Below are 24,162 nucleotides of genomic sequence, written 5' to 3'. Positions count from 1 at the left end.
CGGTAGACTTCAAATGGAAGTGTAAAAGACAAATTAAGAGCCAACACATGTGGCAGGATACTACAATAAGATGAAAGACTAGAGCCCGTTTCAACCTTGGAGAGCATCTAAGATTAAATACAAATTTTAAAATTTAAAATTTAATTTATTTTAAATATATTTATTATTCAATTAATTAAAAATTTTAAAATCAAATTTCATTCAATTAATTAATTTTTAAAATTCATAAATTTAATTTAATTAATTCAATTTTAAATAGTTTCATTCAAAATTAATCGAACGGACTCCCCACGGAACACCCTAGCTACTCTCGTTTTTTCTCTTTGAGACGATGCCCCGGTTAAAAAAAAAAAAAGGAAACTTTGCAACATCGCCGCGAAAACTCAAATATTCGATGGAATATAAGATCGCGCGAACGAAGCAGGTCTCTGCGACGGAGTATCACCCGCAAGACCTGCCGTCTTCGTACAATTCGGTGCCGAAGGAAGTGGTCGGTCGAGGCCGATTCTTCAAGTCGATCCAGTGTAACCACGAAGAAGGCCTCGTCCTCGTCAAGGTCTACTTCAAGCGTGGTGACTGCATCAATCTCCGCTAGTACGAGCGCCGACTGGCTCACATCAAAGAAGGCCCTTCCTGGTCATCAATCCCCTTTTAATTCTTTTATTTTTCTTTTTTCTTTTTTTTACGATTCTGGATTATTAGTGTTTGATTTTGAAATTTACCTTGGAACCTGAGTTAAATTCAATGATATAAAGATTTATGATTCTGTACTGATGATTGATTTAGTGTAATTTGGCAAGAAAGTGAATTTTTTAGAATCTAGAGAGCTCTTATGACCCTTCACTCTCTCAGTGTCTGACTGAAGTACATAACTGTCTCAAGGATAGATCCGTCTTGCACATTTCATGTTAGTTCTCCATTAAGGACTAAGGAGGCATGCCTCACAGCCCTAGAAACCCTCCAGACTTCGTGTTGCACCAAATGCCATGACTCAGCAGTGTTCAGATTCTTTGCCTTTTCAATTGCATCGTATATTCCTGGGAAGGATGCAGATCCATAATCATTGTGCCTTGAGGGAGCATAAATCTGCATGTCATAATAATAGGTAATTTAGTCCATTCATTATAATTATGATATTGAATAATATATTTCTCGAGGTTTCCATCTTGGGTTTTGATATTTAACTTGGTTGTGTAATGAATTAATTGAAAATGGAATCTTAGTACAATGAGATTAACTTGTTTAGGTGAATGTAGTTAAGGAAAACTTACCAAGTGTTTGTACCATGGTCTTCTAAGAAGTCCATCACGGTCTGTAAATCCACGTTCTGCCATCATTAGTCTGTCATTTAGCTGTCGCACTTTGACATGGTTGTTTCTCCACATTGATGTCCAACCTCTAGCTTCTTTTATTTCCTAGACAATAATACTGACGTTACTTTTTCTGCTGAACATTATTATTATCATTTTCATTTTCAAACTTGATTTATGGAAACTGTAGTGTTACCTTTTTCTGGTCATTTATGTTGCTAGCTGCTATTGATAGCTCCTCGATAGACTTGAACAAGGGAGAAAAGGTTATGCCCTTATCTGAAATCGCATTTTCCAGGTCTTTTGCATTCTTCTGTTATCATGGATTTTGTTGTATTGTATTAAGCTTTTCTGGCTAATCACTAAAATCTACAGGCTTATACTACATAGGACTGCATGTAGTTGTTTCTTTCCTAAAGGCTAATTACCTGGAGTTCAAATGCATAGGAGTGATAATCAAAAGGCAAGAACTCCTCGTCTGCCAACCAAAGAGCTGCTAAACCCCAAACACTTGCCACTGTTTTTTAAACAAAAAAAGAATTCTTGTTTTGTCATTTAGTTGTCTGCGGTACCTTTTTTTTTTTATTTCTTAGTAGTGAAATGTTTGACAAAAGCTAAAGTAATTAATACACACTACATATCCTATTTATCAAAGTGCATATTGAAGTGTCGAGGATTAATGAGAAATGATGAAGAAAAAACTATAGATGCTACCATTTGTTCAAGGATTTCTAATTTTTAGATGCTGCTTTGTACCTGCAACATGTCTATGGAACATTGGATCGCCAAAATTTTCCATCCAGATGTAGTCATCATACATTGAATGATATACTGGGTATCCTGCATGAACAATTACTTTTATTAGGCATGAAACATAAGAAAAATCTATGCCTTCATATGTTTGTGTCTACTTTGCTAATGGCTGCAAATTCTGGGGGTTCAAAGTTGAATCTAAGGTCACAAGGCATTGGAAAAGATTTGAAGCTGTATCTTGCAGTGAGTTTTTATTTATCGGGGGGGGGGGGGGGGGGGGTGCCACCTGGAGAAGGTAAAAAGAGATTGATGATTCAATTACTTCAAGGCCAATGTTGACAAGTAACATATATTTTGTTATCTCCCTAGCAAAATTTGAAATTCATTCAGCTACTTAAGGGGAAGTGCTTAAAGTTTTGTTTTATTTCTATTCTGAAACAAATAAATAATCTGTTATTGTGAGCATGTATCTATGGCTAGAACCCTAGGTTGGATTAATGTCTAATGAACAGCATGCCTTTGTTAGATTTTTTAGATAGATTATGAGTCATTCTTGATGGTAGAAATTAAAAATTATTGGGAATTGTTTCAGGTACTACGGTCTTTGTCAGAATACTGGTTGTTTTATTATCTTTTGTCAACCCTTGTGGCATTGTCTTTTATCAACCTGATGTGAATAGATTTATAGTTTCTTTCAGTATGATGAATGGAGATTCTGCTTCCTTTGCAAGGTTTGATATTTATTGGTCATATAGTTGCGAGATCTTCATATCTGCTTTATTAGTCTAAATTAATGCATTTATATGTGCATTTTTTTAACCTATTGGAAATTTTCTGCTTTTTATTTTTCATCCTCATGTTTGTCCAAACTATTTTGTTGGTGTTTATGGTAACAAAAAATTGCATTGCGTGTACAATATCCTGTCCCTTTTATGTAGCCTTGTGAAGTAAAAGGAAATTTCACATGGTATATTGTGTTTATTACCTTCTCCAAATTGCATGTTAGCTGCTGGAACACCAATATGTTGCACAAAAGCCGCATAATCAGAACCTGCTCCTCCTAATCTTCCAATCTTCACAGGTTACGTACAGGTTAATGAATATGTTGACTTTTGAAGCAGACATGTAAAGTATACGTACCAATACAAGTTCTTTGGAATCATTAAGTTTGCTTACCACTGGAGAATCAAGGGACCCAACCCATTGTTCATAGATTGTTTGTGATGAGTTATCTGGATCTTGAACCTTCAAAAATCAAATAGAAGAATGATTTAGCCAAGTAAGGGAAGAGTGGCAACTGGTAAAAGGATTGAAATCCAACAACACAATGTCTATATGCTGTCATCATTTTCCTTTTTTTTTTTTTTTCCTTTCAAATCTTTCCTGCTTATGCTTGGAAACTATTTCTTTTTCTTTTGGTTGTTCTTAGCAGTTATTGCCATTGCCCTGCTGTTGGTTTGTTTTAGCACTTCTGAAATACCTGTTGAGCAGCTTGTTTGAGTAGTTCGTCAAGTTGTGGAGTTGCAGCAGCTTGAAATCCTGCCCCAGATACCCCGCTGTCAACATTCAAGTATGCAACTGCCCTTGAAGCCAGCAATTCTCTGTTTTCTTCTACCCATTCTGTTGATCCTATCTGGAAGTAAGAGTGTTAAAATTTCAATTCAGAAAGAGGAGAATAGGGATAGAGGCATAGGAGAGAGAGAGAGAGAAAGTCAGACACACCAAGCCATACTCCTCAGCATCCCAATTGCACAAAATAATTGTTCGTCGTGGTTTCCAACCAATTTTTTTCAACTTCCAGAGTCTTTTGGCAACCTACGATGCAGGGAAATTCAACTGAAGGCACAATTTGTACAAATGTGCTATCTGTTTTTAGCATTGAAAGGTAGCAAGGGTGGGAATGTAATGTGGTCATAATCACCTCTAGCAGTGCTGCGGTACCACTGTTGGGATCAACAGCTCCAAATGTCCACGCATCACGATGATTGCCCAGAATGACAAACCTTGGAAAAGTTAAATAAGAACAGGGAAAATCATTATAAAGCGAGTAAGTACTCCTAATTATTCTCAACTATGTTTAATTTTTTATGAGTGCCCAACTCAAATGATACTATTCATGCAGCCCTGTTCACATATGTTTCTAAACTTACCGATCAGGCTCCTCCATTCCTTCGATAACACCAATGACATTTTGAATTGTTGCAATGACTTGTTTCCCCTGAAAATGTCATTAAAGATGCTAACCCATTATTGACCATTTAAGTTGGGATTCAGTTTGACAGATTGGATTGTAGGGTTATATTGGAACTCATCCTAATGTTCCAGTGATCATCCAAGGTGATAGATTCTGGATTCAATGCTTACACTGTAATCGAGATTCACAACTCCTGGCCCTGGCCCAACTCTGTAAGTTGGGGCATCTTTGCTCCCCTGCCAATCATCTTTTGCAATTTGTCCACCAATTGACCTCAAGATTGTTTCACCATCTGCTCCTGATATTGGCAATGAAGGTATTAGAGGAACTTCTCCGCTCCTCTCCACCTCCTCAACTGACAACCTCTCACTTTCTTCAGTGCTAGCCCATCCTGGCGTAGTAGGGTCGCCTTGCTGGTTATAGACTGATCCCACCTGAACGCCACTTGGTGGCATCCATTTGTCATTGGGAAACCACTTTGCATCACCTCCCCCACCTCCATAATCTTTCTTATCTGTATACGTCAGTGCCCCTATAGCACCAGCATCAAACGCATTCTGCACAATGTCTCCTCTATAAATCTGTCCATATCTCGCCAAAACCACAGAACCCGTAACGTTTACTCCCATTTCTTTCAATGTCTCGTAGTCCTCTATCCGTCCATAGTTCACAAAAGCCACTGGTCCAGTGACAGAACCTGACTTGGCGTATGCGTGGAAAGTAGGCAAAACTTCATTAGCCACATCTGCGTAGGGATCACCCTCATATATTTCCTGCTTCAGATCAAAAGTTATAGGTGGGTCTGGATGACGACGTGTCAGAGTCAATGAACGTGAAGCTGGGTAGGTCAGTAAAACCTCGTACGAAACGATGTGTGCCTGCATGTTGCAGGAGGAGAGTATGGAGAGAACATAGGCTGCAGCCTCGGCGTTGGCTCGGGAGCCAGCAACATGCGGCCGGCGGGTGAGGGTGTAGAGGTCGTGAGATATGGAAGCGTTATCGGACAGGGAATTGGATACGAAAAGCGAGTGATAATATGATTTTGGTGGGGGAGAAAAGAGAACAGAGAAAGAGGTGGCTATGGCTAGGAACGTGGCGGCGGTTATTTTGAACATGGAGCTTTAGTTTTCTTCGTCGATCGTATGAGGAATCTTACTGCCTAATTGTTGTGACTTGTGTGGCTGCTGTGTTATAGTAGATGCTGGTTTTGGAATATGGGTTGGGAAGAAAAGCAAGGCTCGTATAGACCACCGGTGAAAACGAGAGATTCCTCGCATAGATTTGAGGTATCGGACAATGATTGAATTGACAAATTTTACATATTTTATGCTTTATGTTAACTCATATAACAAAAAAAAAAAAAAAAAAGCCAATCATCTGTTCATCGTGTGAGTCACTTTCATTATGATAAGTTAGAGGATAAAAAAGAAAGAGATTAAAAGATGTGGGATTTGATTATTAGAAAAATTATCATTTGATTGGAAATCTAAGGCTAATCAGATAAATACGTCCCAAAAACTATAATGAGATTATTGTAGACAGATCTGGCCGGTGGCTGCCCTGATCTCCTTTGTTTGTGTGACAAATCTTTGATGATTTGTAGTAACCCACATAATATATTTATATTTATTTTTTTTATAAAAGAAATGGCAGGTTAAATAAGATAAGGATTAAAGGTTGTGGTTTAAATAAAAGAACTCACAAGAATTTGAATCTCCTGGTCAAGGGAACTTTACAGACTTGGAAGCCAAACCTTGTATTTCTTAGTTTCGTTGATGAGTCTAAGTGGATCAAATTATAATCATCAAATTTATTTATTTTATATTTTAATAATAATATTTCTTTGTAAAAGGCGTTATGATGACATATTGTTTTGATCTGTTAATTGTATGATGACAATCTTGATAATTGAGAATTAAAATAGCTAAAATCTTCATTTACTTGAAAATTTTTTCACATAGAAGTAAATTTTGTAATTTATATATTTATGTTTGTTTATTTTATGTACGTGTAAAATATGAAAATTATTATATCATAATTTATGTTGGTACATTAAATTCAAAAATTATTTTTTAATTTTTATTAAATTTACATATAATTTTTATTAAAAACTTATTAAATTATGTCACTTATATATTTATTCATCTTGTATAACTATATTATATTTAAAATTACTAAATTTACCTAAAGAAAACTAAAATTCATTAGTTTCAATCCTATTAACTATTGCATCAAGTGAATCATTCAAATGAAAGATTCAAGATAAATCAAAAGAATTGGTTTGTGATTGAAGCGAGTAAATTCGCACAAAAGGTTTGTGGTAGACTACATGTCTATCTTTTTTTTCTTTTAAATACTTAAAAAGTTACTGTATGAGAATAAAGAAAGGGATTAAAAATATTAAATTTTAAATTTTAAACTTATTAAATGTCACTATTTAAAAATAATTACATGAATCAATTGAGCGAAAATTTAGATCAATATCCATCTTTATGCATCAATAACTTGCAGCAATAGATAATGTGCCGATAACGATCATTTTTCTGCAACCTTTGCTTCTTTGGTTACATCTACTGGTCTTTGATTCTTCAAAAAGAAGGCATGCATGATAAGAAAGTTGTTGTTATTAAAAATTACTGTAATTTGTCAAGCCACGGCCCATTTGCACGATGGCCTGATGGGAGAAAGGATGAATATAAGAAAAGGCCAGGCCCTGCTCTTTCTACGTTAAGGTCTTTTAGAAGATAGTCGTACATTACATTACAATGATTTGGGTCGAAGGCGTTGTTTGGGTGAACTTCGATAAATGAGCCTGTAGCCACAATGTGGTTGGTAGCTGCTAGTTTACTTGTAGCCTGAAATGCGATCAGAGCAACCTAATCCCCGAACTTTGCCGAAACGCTAGCTGGGACTGGGAGCCGTGGCCTGCATTAGATGCAGGCAAGCAGCTAATGTTCCTTCCTGTAAGCTGAGAGCCTAGGTAGTGGTCTTAGGTGTCTGTTCCTTTGAAAGATCATGGATGAAAAAAGGCTGAGTCATTAGGCCGGCTACCAAACTTAGGCCCAGCTCAGTAGAGGTCTTAGCTTTTGGCACACTTTTGGAAGCCTATCAAATTTTGGGCAGTGAACATGCCATGTAAAGTGGTGTCACCAGAAAGTTATTATTTGAGTTTAAGTAGAAAAAAATTAAGTAAGATTTTATTGTTATCGAATTGAGTTATTAAAATAATGAGTTTAATTAAATTTAAATAGTTAAACATTTAATTGAGAGATAAGTGATTTTAATTATTTAATTAAAATTTTATTTTTTAATATATTTAAATAAAAAATAAAATATTTATATTTATATTTATTAATTTTAATTAAATTTATCGAATAAAATTTGAGTGAATTAATTAAATTATAAATCAAATTTAAATATAAAAAAATTAATTTAATTAAATTTAAATTAAATTTTAAATTTTAATTCAAATTTAATTTGATTCAATTATAATGCGCATGACTCGTAACTTACCATGTCTAACAAATGGTAGCTTAAACGAGAGACCATCTCCAAAATAAATTTGGATTTAAAGAACAAAATTTTAGTTTCAAATTGACTTAATATTATCTTATAGAGAAGGTGCCTAATTACTTAGACGCCTCTCCCATGTAGAGAAAGCCCTGTTATCGACGAGCTTCACGAAATATTCAGCCAAAAAACAGTGCACAGCAACCTAAACTGCCCGTGTTTTTTAAATTTTACTAGGATCTAATCGATTGATGGGTGGCAGATTGATGCAGATGCAAATAAAGCTGGTGTCTGTCTCCTAAATTCATGAAAACATTTTACATGCGTCAAATCAAAAACTAATCATTATTAATCCGGGGAATGTGAAGATTAATGATAAATGCCACACTATTTAAGAATATATAAAAAAATCCTTTATTGAATTATGCATGATAATGACCAACCAAAAAGTACAGCTACTTGATTTTATTGAAAATGAAGAAAAAGTTTGGTTTCTTTTTTTTAAGTGTATAATTAAATTTAATGGAATTAACATAGTAAAATATTTGAAATCAGTTTGATTTAAAATTTGATTTAAATTTATTTTAAAATAAAAATTAAAATATTCAAATGCATTTAATTATATTCGTTTAATAAAAAATAAATTTAATGTCATATTTAATTTTAAGTTTGATTATACGTATAAATTAAAGTTTATACTCAAATTTATATATAAAATGATAAGATAATATTTTTTAATTAAAATAATAAAATATATTAAAATTTAAAAATTCAATTAAACTTGTGAGTTATTTAAATTGAAGATTAAAATGTTTAAATTCGATTTGTTCAATAAATCAAATTATTTTAAGTTTGACATAATAATAATTGAATTAAATTTAAATTTTATTCTAATTAAATTTAAAAAATTTATAAATATTAATATATTACTTAAACATCTATTTTAATTAGTTTCAATTCAAACATCTTTGCTTGACTTGTGGTTACTAGAGGTGATCGTAAAGCTATGTCTGAAAATTTCTTAATTTTTTCACTTGATTGACTCAGTCAGTACACTTATTACTACTAATCTTCAATATACAAATCTTTTCAAGATATTGATTGAATTACTTACTCATTTCATAAAATTAGTACTATAGTAACAGTGTGATTATGAACTTGAGAGAGAGAGAGAGTATAAAGCAAATTCATTTTGCTAAGGATAGTGCAAGTTTCAACCATGATTCTAATAATGAACATTTTAATAAAAAGACACTGTTGCATGTTATTTCCATTTTCAGGTTTGTTCTGGTTGTTTACAGTCAAATCTGAAAATCTTAGACTCTATTTAAGTGAACAATAAGATTAATTGGGATGAGATTAAAAGCAATAATAAAATTATTATAATTACGATTAAAAAAATTATTAATTAAAATTTAATAAAAAATTTATATTAAATAAATTTTATTAAAATTAATATTTAAATTCAATTAATAATACGATGAATCCAATGTATCACTTTGAAATTGCAGGAGAATTCAAATGAACACTTACATTTTTAGATAGTTGGCATTGGGTGGCATAACAAGCAGTAAGTGGCAAAGCAAAAAAATCCATGAAACAAAACTCAGAAGGTGGGACACACATGAACGAAACTCAAGGGGCAATTGCCATAAAAACTGCAATGAGAAAAAATCCAAGCTATCACACATCATATGCAGTCATGTAGAATATTACAGCTTTGTTTCCAATATTTTCAAATTGAAAATCAACCACCACCCATGGTATTGTTTTTCCACATTCATATTTATCTTTGGTTCCTATAGTCAAGAAAATAAATACACTTGCATTTTTAGATAGTTGGCATTGGGTGGCATAACAAGCAGTAAGTGGCAAAGTAAAAAAATCCATGAAACAAAACTCAGAAGGTGGGACACACATGAACGAAACTCAAGGGGCAATTGCCATAAAAACTGCAATGAGAAAAAAATCCAAGCTATCACACATCATATGCAGTCATGTAGAATATTACAGCTTTGTTTCCAATATTTTCAAATTGAAAATCAACCACCACCCATGGAATTGTTTTTCCACATTCATATTTATCTTTGGTTCCTATAGTCAAGAAAATAAATACACTTGCATCAAATCATTCAACCTGTGATGGCGGGGGAATAGAAAGATGATACGGAGAACTCAATTTTTGAAAAGTTTTTTTTAAATAAGTAAATAAAAAATATATATCAATAAATTGATAAAATTCAATTTAAAAATCAATAATATATAAAAAAAATTAAAAATATTATTTATAATTTAAATTTAATCAATACTTATTTAACGATAAAAATTTTTGTCAATATTTTCACTAAAAATATCTATTTAATAAATATATCAAATTTTATTAAAATTTTTTCAAAATTTGTACGTTTGATTTATTTAATGAGATTAAAATTTTTTCAAAATTTGTACGTTTGATTTATTTAATGAGATCTTTTAATTTATCGATTTTGATTTTTTACTTTAATTTTTATTTATTCATTTCTAATAAAAAACTTTACAAACTCCATCTATTAAATTTCATATAAGTTTTTCTCACTATCCTAATTCTACAATTGGAATTTCATTTGATTGACAAGAAGGCAAATTCCATCTCATAAATCTGACATTTGAATTAGATTCACAAGAATTTCGATCAGATCATGTAAATTCTACTCACATTCTATTTTATTTTATCACCTTTCTTTGTTCACTAGCATACAAGGGGTGGGGACATAGAGGCAGAGCTCATCTGTTTAATATTTTTTTGCTCTCATAGTCACCACCTTCTCTGCAAATAGTTTCTCTCAGAATCTCTACCAAATTCCGAGGATCTATCAAGCTTCACCATCACTGCATTCTTGAAATTCAGCTTCCTGAACTTGTGAGCATGATCTCTGCATCCTAACCCCACTTAAAATACTTCTAGATTCCATCATTTCATTGAGGGAAAGGCGTGTTTTCGGCCCTGGCTCTGGCCTTTGCTTTGGAGCACTATGCGACCTCGATTTAGGCTTGAAAGATTGTGTATTAGCCATATAATTGGGAAAATTCCCGAGGTGTCTAAAAAAGTTATCAGCGCATAAACTCTTGGCCGGTTTAACCGGGGTATTAGACACACAAGAATTGATGAACCGAGGTGTACTTCCTGCTGTAGGGAACCTACATTCATCTCCAGTTAATCCCCAATCAGCGTCTTGAAAATGGCGGCTGTCTGGCATGGATAAACGGGCTGGAACTCGAGATGGAAGTGGAGACGACAGCGTTTGATAAGGCGGGTCATCAATGAAATCTGTTACAGAAGTGTTAGTTCTGTGAGATCTTGATTTAGGCCTGCCTGTATCAATCTCCACAATTTTGGGACTTTCATCAATGTTAATGGCAGAGTCAATAGAAGCTGACAATCTTCTGCTATGGATAGAAGCAGTATGTTCATACCTTGTATCATCAAATCTCTCCTACATGATGGATTTTAAACGAATTCAGAAATTAGCCTGAATGGAAGTCAAAATAGAGTAGAATTATTTAATTAAAAAGGATTTTTTACCATAGATTTTCGTGCTCGGATGTCAAATCTGTTATCGTCATGGTTAATGAGTCCGCGAGCTTTCAGGGACCTAATGGTAGCTTGTGCTCTTATCAGGGCCTGCATTCTATGGAGAGTAGCGGCAGCTTGTTTCCGCACTAAATATCCTCTAACCAGCGCCTGTATCTTCACTAATCCTTTCAAAGCTCGAAGTGCTTTTCTAGCCTGTTATGAATCCAAAATCAAAGATCGAAGAAAATGAAGCCTTAAGTTTTACTCAAGTTCAAACAGCCAGGTTTAAAAAAGAAATGAAGATTTAATTGTTTAATTAAATTGACCAAGAAAGACTTTACTTACCAGATAACCTCTAAAAACAGTTTGAATCTTAACAGCAGCCCACCTCTCATGTCCACCGCCAAACACGGTCCCTCTGCCATGACTTGTCAGCCTCACCACTGCCACGGCTGCCTGCGCGGCGGCTACAGCTGCATCTGCTGCCGCTGCTGTGGCGGCTGCCACAGCAATTGCGTGCTTTTCCTGCTCATTCTCAGTTACATTATAGTATGATCTTATCCACATAGCCTCTGCTGGTGATATGTTCGGTGGTATTGTTGTAGGGTTGTGACAAAACCCACCGCTAGAATCCCTTCTTGAATGGCCAATGCTACACATTTTCTTGTCTTTCCTGTCACTAGAATTTGAGTAGTCTTTGCTGTTCTTTATCCCAAATAAGCTCCTTAGCCACCTTGTAACTCTTCCCATTTTTATCTCAGTGCACTGAGTGGGAAAACTTGAAGAGTAAGAGGGAGCTCAGGAAATGAAAACAGAAACCGAGAGACACAGAAAGGGTGATAGAGCTCACAATCTTAGGTGCTTTCCATGTTGAAAAAAGTGGTGATCAAAAGTTACTGAAGAATAATATACTAAGTTATAGTATGATTTTCAAAGAAATAACTGTAGTAGTTAAATGAAAAGAGAGATGGGACATTTTTTTTATCTTGATGAGGATGCGTTTCATAGTAGTAACATTTGAAATTCAAAAAGACTTTCATAGCCTGGTGAGAAATTGCATTACATGACAAAAAACATGCCGCTGAAAGATTCAGAGGGTCTTCAAAGAGAAAATATTATTATTAATCGCAAGGTTTAACGGGGAGTTACAATTACAGTGTGGTAAAACAGAAGCTTTAAACAAAGAGGATGTAATGAAAATAAAATAATCACCCAGCTTATTAGAACCTGGTTTTGGTTTGACAAGAAAAAGAAAAAGAAACACTTTAACAGCGTAAAAAAGAACACACAATTCCTAAAAACAAATACAAAAAAAAAAAAAAAACTCTCCCAATATTTTCTCTATGTTAACTGATATTATCTCATATATACTATTTTTCGTACATTAAATGATATTATTTTATATCTATTAAGTTTAAATTATCTATGATTTTATATTAAAATTAAATCTCTCCTATATTGTTAATTAATTTTAAATTAAATGCTTACAAAAACCTATCACTAATTAAAAAAAAAATCTTATATCATATCGTAATTTAATTATAATCTTTCATATTATGTTTGATTTCGTAATTACATAGTATTACAGTATATTACATTAACACTTTCACTCATTTCTTTTGACTACATAATTACGTAATATTATTACTGAACATTACATTAATACTCTCACTCATTACTTTTTGGAGCAATTGATCTTAAAAAAGAAAGATACCTCAGGAGAAAGATATCTCATCAACTTCTGACTATCTCGTAAAAATTATATTAAATGAACTTTAATCATTAAAATAAAAAATTTAATATTTTATGGTTAGAAAAAATTTGTGTATAATACCTTTCAGAGTAAAAATTAATAGAGTAAGGTGAAAAAATAAATTAATATTTAATATTTTATCAACAAAATATGACAAGTCATTGATACCACGATTATGCAAGTAAAATTAAAAAAAAAAAAAAAGTTGTTGCCATCAAGCAGAGTAGGTTCAATCAATTAGTTCGTAACAAGTAAAAACTTCCCAGGATCAAAATAGTGAAAAGCACAGAGCCAATGAGAGTTGCTTTATGTGAATATTTTGTTCTTCTTAATTCCCTCTGTTACTATAACACAGCTGTGGCCCAGGCTGCAAAGTTCAGCCCTTCTGTTTTGGGTTTCGAAAAGATCTTTCAATTGCTTTCTGCCACTGCCAGCATATAAAACTGTGAATTTGCTCTGAATTCTTTTTCACTGTTTTATTTCATTGTCCTTCAATTATTTGTGCTCTAATTCAACTTTTTTGTCAGTGTGGTTTTACTTTTTTTTCATTTCACTCTGTTCTGCACCAAACTGTGACCCCAGCTTAAAGGTGATATAGTAAAGCTCCTTCTACCAGTAGCAAGAAATAATCAATAATGAAAAATCCAAATAAAAAATTGAAAAAAAGTTCGAAAAAATTATAGGGTTCATTCATCAGTGAATGCTAAAACTTTGTGGTGTTCCTTTCCTTCTATACCAGTACTTTGCTGACTATATCCAGACAAATGAAAACAAAATGTACGAAAATGGTACCGATGATCTCAGACCATTCAAATACAAAGTCCAAAATGAGGTAATGGAAATTTGTTGTATTTTCGGAAATACTCGAAAGAGGTTTGACAAAATTGCATCATTTTTTTGAACGGATTTTACGGAAAACTTTATCTTTGGCTGTCTAGGATCGCGGCGGAGAAATGGGTTTTGATGGAGGATTTGATGCAAACATCATAGCCCTTAGCATTCTAAAAATAACTCTCTGTTACCTGTCAAAACATAGATTACAAATGCTTACAAGAAAAAGTTCTATTCCATTATTTATTTAAACCCCAATAAATCTCTATTTGCACCAAATAAATAGGATTATTGAAAAAAAAAAAAAAAGGCATCCTTTACTAGGATTTGATCTCCAGTACCAGCAATTTGTTTGTATCATCATCCAATAATTTGTCTGCTTAGAAAAAATACCCAAAATGATATAAAAAGTGTAGTGATGATCAAAATATCCCCTTACTGAAGGCAGTACATAATTGTTGTAAATGGCACACTTAATAACAACATAAAGTGTTTCAAACTTGATAGCTTTGTATACGAAAGTAGAGTGGATTAGATGGCCTGTCAAATGGAACTGCTCAAAGTAGTTTTAAAGCAGAACCTATCCAGCTACTTCATCAAATAATTGCAGGCCATTACTGATTGTCTGGTTTCAATTATTTCTATCTTATTTAATGTATATTCTTGCTTCACTTTGCCTGGAAAACTGTCCTTTTCCTAATCTGGCAAACAAAATTTTGATTGATAACAAGTCAAACTGAAACTGGGCAAAAGCTACTCCAAGAATTATTGAGGAAATAATAGCCCAACGGGGCTTTAAAGCTGGCTGCATTTATACGGGGTGCTAAGGAACCTAGAAATTATGGCAGCTAAGGAACCTAGAAATTATGGCAGTTTCCTAGATGGCAATACTTGAACTTTGCAAAATTTGTTCCTTCCTTCATCTGGCAATCTGTGCTGCAGAGAAACCATTGTCTTATAAGCAATTAGAATAGCGAACACCATTATCTGTCTGGGTCTTTGACCCTCCACGGCACTACATTAAAAAAAAAAAAACCATTATCTTTAGGACATTTCTATTTTTTGTTTAGTCTTTGGTAAGACAAGAAAGAATCCGAAAGTTCTCAGAACTTCAAATAACAATGCATAATTGCTTGAATGATGATAGTCATATTCAGCTATTTTGTTGTTGTCCAAAGTTTCTGAGATATCCATCTCACTCTCTAAACCGACCAGGCCAGACACCATCATTTTGAGAAATGTAAACTGGAAAATGGGTTTAGCCCAGAATCCAAGCTTAGAAAATTGCATCTGAATGGATTCAGGTTAAAATAGTGTAAGATGAGGATTAGCCCTCTTTGACATGGAGGCAGGGAGACATGGAAACAATACCCAGCATTTCCAGAAAACTAAAGCTACAATGATTGCAGCCCAAAGTGACCCAAGTCTTTATCTGACTAATATTGTAGACTATAAATGGATAATATAACTGATGCGAATCGCAAAAGCCCAAGTATTACAAACATAAAAGTATGCGAATCTCAAAATCCCAAGTATTACAAACATGAAAATATCTGGTAGGACAATTTATGGCACTAGCCTCTTGGATACTTTTCTGGCCAAATAAAAATAAAACCTCTTGAATACTCTAGCAATGTCAGTATCATCGAATTTGGTTTTATATTTTCATACAATGATTGTGGGACATTTTCTTATCTACACATGAATGACTGATATTATTTTGAGATAAGCTTGATATAATTAAAAAAAAAAAAAAGCTTTTTCTTGGGACTGAAAGCTTAATGGTTTTGTTAAGTTCAACTCGTGATTTTGTTTGTGAGGTGAGGGATATCACCGGTGTATCTTTTGCTAGCTTCGCATTGCATTGTTTTTGGGGAATTTTTTTTTTTTACTAAAGAAATTATAGTTTAAAAATAAAAAATATATTTATAAATGTTAAGAGTTAAATTTTAAATTCGATTAAATGTAAATTTTTAATGATAATTATTTGAATTATTGAGTTAATCTTCATTTAAGAACTGATGCTTTTGACAACTAAATAGCCTACCCTAAATTGGTCCCTAGTTATCCCTCAATTGATTGTCGCCCACGTATCTCCAACAGGATCAACACACCTCTCCAATACCAAACCTATAGCATATATCATGCTCTACACATCCTTAGCTGTATAATGTTTGATTAGTATCTTTCGAAATCAAGTTGGGTCCAAATTTAATACCTTGATAAACACAAAACATTTAGGACATGTTTGCTATATGCTTTGTTTTTTTTATTTTTTAATATACAATCACAGCTAAATATAGTCATCGAATTTTGGAGTGGACCCAACTTGTCAACCTCTTAGGGGGTGGAGAATAATGGGTGAGCAAAACAAAAGCCTAAACATACCGAACTCCTACTATGGTTCGAAGACCAGAAGAGTAGAAGTAGTAGTGATCAGACCAGAAAAGAGGATTATATCATGTGAGACGGAGATTCAGCTCATCCTGAAGGGGACATCTCACGGCGCAAGTTGAGAAATAAAAGAGAAATAGGGATAGTTGAACAAATCATGGAAACTAACCCTACTATGCAAATGCTGTTGCTGATGAGGAAGAATATTCAAAAGTGTTTTTGTGATGTTGTGGTGCCAGTTGTTGCTTACAAGGAGAACAAAAGGTCACCCCCTCCCTTATGCCCTAAATGTAGCCTTAGCCTACAATGCTTGTTTCATAGCAGGTACAAAATAAGAGGTTCAATTCTTTCATTACATGGAGACAGGCATAATGGGGGTGGTTTGGGGGTGATAGGGGGGGCGTTTGGAGCCCTTCAAATAATTTGGCAAGAGAGAGAGAGAGAATGATTTAGATAAGGGGACAAAGAAAGAGAAAGAGAAATGAATTGAAGGAACGGAAAAGGAGTGGTTGCCAAAAAGAGTAGCCATGTGAGAAGCATGATGCTCTAGAATGATGCTGTCTCTCTTTCTAATACTTATTCTTCTATTTTAGTAGAAAAGGAATGGTAACTATGATCCCTCTCCCTCTCTCTAGAAAGAGTTGCTTATTCTACTCCCAACATGCTCTGTAAATATCTACCTAGCTACGCCAATCGTTGGTTGCTGATCTAAAAATAAAATAAAACTTTGATAATCATTCAAAGAGGAGCTACCTATCTAGCTAGGTTCGTTCAACTTGGATAAAAGATGATAAATTAGCAGGAGGGAAACTTTCCTCAGCATGTGGCTGAAAATTGAAATATGAAACCGACAATTTATAGTTTACAATTGATGCTCTTATCAGATGATTAAAAAGACGAAGCTATAAGAGTTTAAAAAACATGTGTCCTGTAGTCTACTGAACGTGCTTAAATGAGGCATGTACGTGCACAGGCAAAAGGTGAACTGACAGAAGATAATTCTTAACATTTGCTAAAATAAGGGAGATAGGCAGCCAGCTAGTGGGTGACATTGAGAAAGGGCACTGAAATTGAGAATTACCTTTACTTTATAGAGACGATACATCCCTTTCATTTTGGCATGTTGAACGCTCCCTGCAGGCAATGTCATGATCTTTTAAAAAGCTTTTGCACCTATCAAGATTCCAGTCCCTGATTATTCAAATGGTCGCGGCTGGTGGCCCCTTTTTTTAACTTTGCCTCCGGTCTCTGTTAAAAAAAAAAAAAAAAAAGATAAGTTTTCACTTTCCACCAGGATGTCAATTTCTTAGCTGTTAAGCATTGAAAATCAACTGCAAGTCCAACCTGTTGCTTGGAAGTTGGGATGAATCTGATATCTGTTTGTTACAGATTTCTTAAAGCTGATTTACTTTGATTAAGTTTGGAGCATATGGTTATATACAGAGGCTGCTTCGATCGAACAGCAATTAATCCAATGAGATTAATGAGATTGAATGATAATCCAATGAACTAAATTTTTAGTAGCACGTCAAGGATGGATTACACATTAAAGTAGAAGACTGAAATTCAGAGAACGGAAATAAGCTTCCTGAAAAACCAGCTGGAGGCCTATCCATGTTAGTACATTTATTGAATCAAAAGTTCAAATGCAGTTTGCATTTATCTACTGCAGCTTGTTGATTTGGACTGCAGGAAGATTGTGGTTTATCTTGAGGATCTTCATTCTAACTTTTTCTACAAGATGGCAATTGAAGATATTTGGTTGGGCCAGTTGATTAAGCCTGCACTATGTTTCAGCTTACTACATATATTTAGAAGCAACAGTACTAGGCGCTATGCATTTCTACCCAAATGGAAAATAGATACAGAACAGAACCAAGATAAAAATGGCATATCCAGCACTCCAATGGCAGGATTCAATTTTGAATGTAGCGTTCAAAAATGGTGAAAGAACTAATAGTTTTAAAAGATTATAAAGTGGTATTTTTTTAGTGAAAACCTAGAATAATTGATCCACTTTGAGCTTTCCCCATCCCTAACTAAAATATTTTTTAATGTTCTTACCACATTTACTTTTTTTTTTTTTTGAATTATTGGATGATTTCTCGTTCCACTGAATTATAAGTGAATAACAAAGTGATTAATATTGTATTAGACCAAATAAAATAAGTAACCTAGGCTAGCAGACGAGAGGTGAATATTAGAAGATTGAACAGTTAAGGTTTGGTGATACCCTGGCTCCTTTCTTCTCTACCACAAATACCAGACTACGTACTGGAAAGCATTGTCCTATAAAACTTGCATGTTGCAATTAAGAATTTGAGTTGATGGATTAGAAGGGTTGGATCCCCAGAAAGCAGCAGCAATGTCGTGCCTTCTGAGCCCTGAGTCCTGCCCTTTGTTTGTGGGCATGCAAACAAAGGTGAAATCAGAACAAACATGAAGTGACTGATGTGAAATGGTGATACCTCCCCCTTGCAATCTCTGCATCAAGAAATTAAAACAGCAGAGCTTAATTCTGCTGCCCACTTTTAACAACCCGACAACACTCACTTTTGGTTTTTCCTTTCCAGAGCCGCCATGGCCAATGCTGTTCTTTTCTGGCGGACTGATCAGCGACACACCGCCCCTTTTTTTTCCCAAAATCATTATAGTCATATTGTTTGTTTGCTGGCCTTCTTTTATCCATTTCATATATAGGGAAAATCAATTGAACTACCTGAATTAATCAAATACTTTATGCTTTTCCCTTTTCCAAAGGAAAAATCAGTTGAAGTACTGGATTTTGCAAGTCGGCCCTTGCAAGCTATTTATGACATTTACTTATCAATACATGAACATAATTTGCTGTATATAATCACGTGATATATCCCATGTGATACATATGAAATATAAATAAATGTCACGGTTTAAATCGAAGTATTATCCGTTTTGAATCCGTTGAATCTTATGATTTTATCTAAAAAAAATTAATAAATTGAAGGTGATGCAAATATTTATATTTTAAGGTGATGTAAAATGCATAATTTTTTTTAAGACTATAATCATAAGCATGCTTATATGCATAGCATTTTTCTGACATTAAAAATAACAGATGAATAATAATATTGCTTCACAGCCCATAGTTTTTGGAAGTTAATTTCCAGATCTCAACAGTAAAAGAGTTTCTTAGCTCTTAATCAATAAGGTAATGATTTAATAGTAGCTCAGCCAATCATAACCAATCTGAGCCGATTCACAGAGACAGATCCAATAAGGTGTCTATAAACATCCCGAAGATTGAAAAATAATAAAATTTGAAGAAAAATTTTTCTTAAACACCTCTAAACTTTTCTTAAATATCATTTATGTTGATAAAATTTATAAATCTGTCGGTAATTTATTTATTTATATATACATATATATATCTGAAAAAAATTCATGAACACATCTGAACAAAATTCTAAATCCACTACTCTCAACTCATGAACATGTCTACGCACACATCAATAGAATTTTGTTTCATACACCAAATTCGTCTAATCACTTTGAACATGTTTAGAATATAATCAAATTCAAACTGGCTGTAAATATAGCCATGGTTCTAGTATATGAATTTACCAGTCAGAATTGAAATATAATTTTTTATAGTTAAGCGTAATAATTAACTTATTATGTCGGTGAATGACCCAAATATCTTTAGGTAGTTGAAATATCAAAAAATGTCAAGATTGTATCTTTCAATGACAAACAGATTGACTTAACGACTCATTATGTGGTAAACCAATTGCTATTGCCTTTCCCCACCGCACCGCCCTCCCTCCCAACTCCCCAACAAAAGGAAAGGAAAGAAAGGAATTGACAATGGCAAATCCAGAAAACAGTACCCTACCAGAAAACAGTACCCTACGAAACTAAAAATGACTCAATTCCTCAAACAAAGTCGTATAAAACAAGGGTCGTCAGCCTTTTCTTTGCCAAATAAATGATGTAACATGAAACTAATAATATTAAATGTCACATGAAACTAATACTATTTGCTGCTAAGAGTAAAAAAAAATGATGTTAGCATGTACCGTTTTAAAATCAAAATTCAAACCAAACTTTAGCCTTTTGAATGCCTTTTTGGGGTAATTAATCAGCTCATCCTGCTGAACATAATAACTTGGCTGAACCCATCATTTGTCGCCTGCTTGATGAGTCTGAATTGCCTTGTCGGTCGTCTGCTCAACAAAAAACTCATAAGGGTCAAAAACTCATCTTGTCTCAATATTTGCGGCATCTACCTCTATTACTTATGAGCTCTTTTTATTTTTTCACCCCTCGTCACTTTCACAAATGTTGGAAGACTTAATTAGTGATTTTTTGTTTTTAAATAACAAAGGACAAACCCCAATAAATTCTATATCCTTTGTGTAATATAATGAGCCTAATTAAAGATTAGAGATATGCCAATTAAATCATTTTATGATCTCTCAAGCGTTTGTATTTTGAAATAAAAATTTTCAAAACGGGCAAAAAATAACTTCCAAATTATTTCTTTTTTTTTTCTTGATTATATTACTTTTAATTACATAATATCGATCTCATTTATAATACTTTCTGTTTATGCTCAAGCTCAACACATTGTACAAAAAAAAAAAATTAAAAGAATCAAAACAAGCACTAAAACCTTTGTTAAAAATGCAAACTTAGTACAGCAGAAGATTTGGTCATAACAACAAAGGGGAAGGAAATTAGAAAAGAAAATTGTTAAGAAATGTAATTAACACAAAGAATAAAGTAGACAACAAAACTTTTCTTTTTTTTTTTTTAAATCTTTTTACACAATTAAAGTAACCCACCTCTCACTAAAAATAAATAAATAATTCACAAACTCAAAAAATGAGAAAGTGAAAAAAAAAAAAAAAAAAAAGGGAGTTACAATATCAGCTTCTAATTTTACTTCTAACTTGGGTTGATCAAGCAGCCGACGTCACCATAATACGAGTCAACGGCTGTTCTTCCTCACCCTTATTATTATCACAATCATCGGGTAGCAATGTATCAACACATGTCAGCATCTGGGCCCTCTTAGCTTGTAGGTCCCAGTCAGTGGACCCCACCACATACAGCATAAGCCCAGCGCAGCATACCTGGGCCGAAAGTAGGCCCAACCAAAGTCCAGGAAACCCGAATCTAAGGTAGAACCCGAGACCAATCGCCACGGGCATGCCCACCAGGTAGAATGCACCGAGGTTCACATTAGCTGCGGTGGTAGGACGTGCACTCCCTCTGAGGACCCCACATCCCACCGTTTGCGGGCAGTTCCCAAGCTCGCATAGCCCTAGGATGGGAAGAGCATTGGATGTCAGCCGCAAGATCTCGGAGTCAGAAGTGAACATTGGGGCCCACTTATTCCTCATCCCTGACGCAAACGTTGAAGCTGATAGGCCCATTATGGCTGATACGAACATCGCCACCACAGCGGATAATCTCGCTTTATAAGGACGGTTTGCACCTAGTTCGTTACCAACGCGAGTTGAAACTGCAAAACCCAGTGAAGAAGGGAACACGTATATCAACGACGTCGTTTGGATTAATATCCCCATGGAAGCGACCGTTGCCCTTGGGTTCCCCAAAAGCCCGCACAAAACGATCATGATCTCGTACCACCACCACTCCAAACAAACCGAAACGCAGCTCGGCGCGGCTAGCTTGAGCAGCGGTTTCCAGCCGGTTAAACATTCCAAACTGGGCTTTTCCCACGTAGGCTCGTGTAGGCCGGAGGCCCAAATATAAGCAACCAAGGAGACGAGAACGACGAAGTTGGAGATGGCAGCGGAGACGGCTACGCCAGCAACGCCGAAGTTGAAATGGGAGACAAGTAAGAAGTTGATGGGTAAATGGAGAACGGTGGCGATGAGGGTTGCCAAAGTGAGCGGGTGGATAATGCCTTGAGCTCGAAGGTAAATGCGGATTGGGTGAATGAAAGAGTTGGTGAAGAGGTCAGGGAGGGAAAAGAGTAAGTACGTGTGGCCGATGCGGGTGATATTAGGATCTTGATGAAGATAAATCAAAATGTTGAACATGTTTATCCAAAGAAAAGAAATTAATACGGAAGTGAATAAGAGGAAAATAACGTAGCGGTGAAGGGTTAAAGACAAAAGCTTAGGTCTTTGAGCACCAAAGGCTTGGGAACAGAGTGGTTCCATACCTAAGGCAAGACCAGAGAGAACTGAGTAGCCTGTGATATTAGCAAAGGCTATAGCCAATGAACCCGCGGCAAGTTGGATATCGCCGAGATGGCCAAGAAAGAGCATGGAAAAGATGGAACGAGAATAGAGAATGAGACCAGTTAGGGCTATGGGGAAGGCTAGATTGAAGAGTGATTTAGCTTCTGTTATGATCTCTGATATCGAAGGGTATACTTGATGCCGCTTTTCCGGGTTTTTAATGGAGTTGAGTAGTGGTATAAGATGGTAATAGAGATGGGTTTGAGATGATTTCTCAGTTGAAGTAGAAACTGTTGGGAGGGTAGCGTTGGTGGCTTGGTTACACATGATGATGATGAGAAGGAAGAAGAATCAATGATCAAAGCAAATCCTGTTTGTTATTTTTTCGTTTCAACTCTCATAAAGAGTACTCCTTTTCTTTCCTTTTGCTCTCTCTGACTTTGTATGGATGGTAAGTTTCCCTTCAGGGATAGATAGAATGGTTTTGATTTTCAGCTGAGATAGCTAGGCATATTAATAGAGGAGTAGAGATGGGGTTTTTTTTTTTATTTTTTTTTTATTTTCTTTCTGTTTCTTTTTACAATATATATTATGTATGAAGTGAGCAGTATATATATATGAACGGGGGTGGTGACTGGTGATGTAGATATATACTGTGATTTGTTCTTTTTTTTAAGGGTATAATAATTTTGTTACTTTATGTGGTTTTGAAGAAAGAGACGTCAGGGGTTTTGTCAGATGGTTCAACTTCCGATCAGTGAAATGGTGTTTTTACGAGAGAGATTGTTCTGTTCTTGGTGATTTTGAGTATTCGTATCTTCTTCCTCCGGCAGCCTCACCACTGCTCTCCTCGTCCCCTTCTCTGCTCTTTCATAGTAAGATTTTATACGTAAAATTATTACTACAGCTAGCTTTTTACTCCTCTTGTTTACCCTTACGTGTTAATTCTGATTCAGTAACTGCACCCTCCGCCGCGGCGAAAATACTGTGTCGGTCTTCTACGAATTGTTTTGGCTCTCCTGGAAAGAGGTTGGGGACGTTTTATCTATACTTTTATTTATTTGTTTATTCTTATTTTCACTTTATCTTCCAGTTATTTTTGAAAATTTATTATTACTAGCTTTGATTGAGGGATTTGAATCTGAAAAACAAATTCAAGTGCTCCTTGAAATGCATGTGGACTGCAAGTGGGTTGCCCTTGCCCTAGTTAGTGACATCTTTTTAGGACCTATGCCTTGTATTAGTGCCTTAATTTAATTACACCCTTTTCTTAATAGGATTTTCTTCTTATTCTTTCAATTTTTTTTTGAAAAAAAATTAAGTGTATAAAATATTCTTGGCGTTTTTGTTTAGTGTATTTGTCACTAAGTTATGACAACTTCTATTTTTTTTTTTGGTACATACAACTTTGATTATCAAGTTCTTCTGTTTAATATTTATATTCTATATTTTTTTTTTCAGTATATGGGGTGTGCTTAATTGCTTTACAACTTGAATTTAATTTAATTTTTGATAAATTTAAATACATTTATGAGATCTTGATCACTTTAATATATTGATTAATTATAAAATGGTACATATTTTCATATGTACACAATTTTTTATAAGCATTTTCGTTTCAACAAGGAAATTAGAAGAAAACGAAAGAAATAAAAGGCGAGGAACATGTT

The 24,162-nt window shown here is 34.4% G+C and overlaps 1 protein-coding gene, 1 long non-coding RNA gene and 2 pseudogenes across 5 annotated transcripts; 1 reads left to right on the top strand and 3 right to left on the bottom strand.

The window, feature by feature from the left end:
- Positions 1-791: 791 nt before the first annotated feature.
- LOC111299129 (putative glutamate carboxypeptidase LAMP1) lies at positions 792-5,372 on the bottom strand. Its single transcript, XM_022894129.2, has 12 exons — positions 4,428-5,372; positions 4,214-4,281; positions 3,985-4,066; positions 3,786-3,878; positions 3,544-3,696; positions 3,240-3,308; positions 3,049-3,136; positions 2,067-2,150; positions 1,739-1,827; positions 1,507-1,623; positions 1,272-1,415; positions 792-1,086 (listed from the first exon to the last, which is right to left on the bottom strand). The coding sequence occupies exons 1-12, from the start codon at positions 5,370-5,372 to the stop codon at positions 904-906; spliced, it is 2,115 nt and encodes a 704-aa protein (XP_022749864.1). The 3' UTR covers positions 792-903.
- On the top strand, positions 968-5,641 carry LOC149513659 (uncharacterized). Of its 2 annotated transcripts, none has more exons than XR_016329698.1 (4): positions 968-1,105; positions 3,145-3,363; positions 3,496-4,110; positions 4,338-5,641. It is a non-coding gene; the product is annotated as an uncharacterized LOC149513659 (long non-coding RNA). The 2 variants fall into 2 exon arrangements; XR_016329699.1 differs by having other exon boundaries at positions 4,186-5,641.
- Positions 5,642-10,313: 4,672 nt separating this feature from the next.
- LOC111300350 (protein IQ-domain 26-like) lies at positions 10,314-12,183 on the bottom strand (annotated as a pseudogene). The gene is made up of 3 exons (XR_016329501.1): positions 11,666-12,183; positions 11,330-11,533; positions 10,314-11,240 (listed from the first exon to the last, which is right to left on the bottom strand). The product of XR_016329501.1 is annotated as a protein IQ-domain 26-like (transcript).
- Positions 12,184-20,844: 8,661 nt separating this feature from the next.
- LOC111300349 (protein DETOXIFICATION 51 pseudogene) lies at positions 20,845-23,937 on the bottom strand (annotated as a pseudogene). The gene has a single exon (XR_016329697.1). The product of XR_016329697.1 is annotated as a protein DETOXIFICATION 51 pseudogene (transcript).
- Positions 23,938-24,162: the final 225 nt, after the last annotated feature.

Source organism: Durio zibethinus, chromosome 18 (genome assembly GCF_047325235.1).
Source record: "Durio zibethinus cultivar Kanyao isolate XHJ-2024 chromosome 18, ASM4732523v1, whole genome shotgun sequence".
Lineage (NCBI taxonomy): Eukaryota > Viridiplantae > Streptophyta > Magnoliopsida > Malvales > Malvaceae > Durio > Durio zibethinus.
Note: the sequence above shows the minus strand (reverse complement) of the source record. Positions and strands in the feature narration are given on the sequence as shown.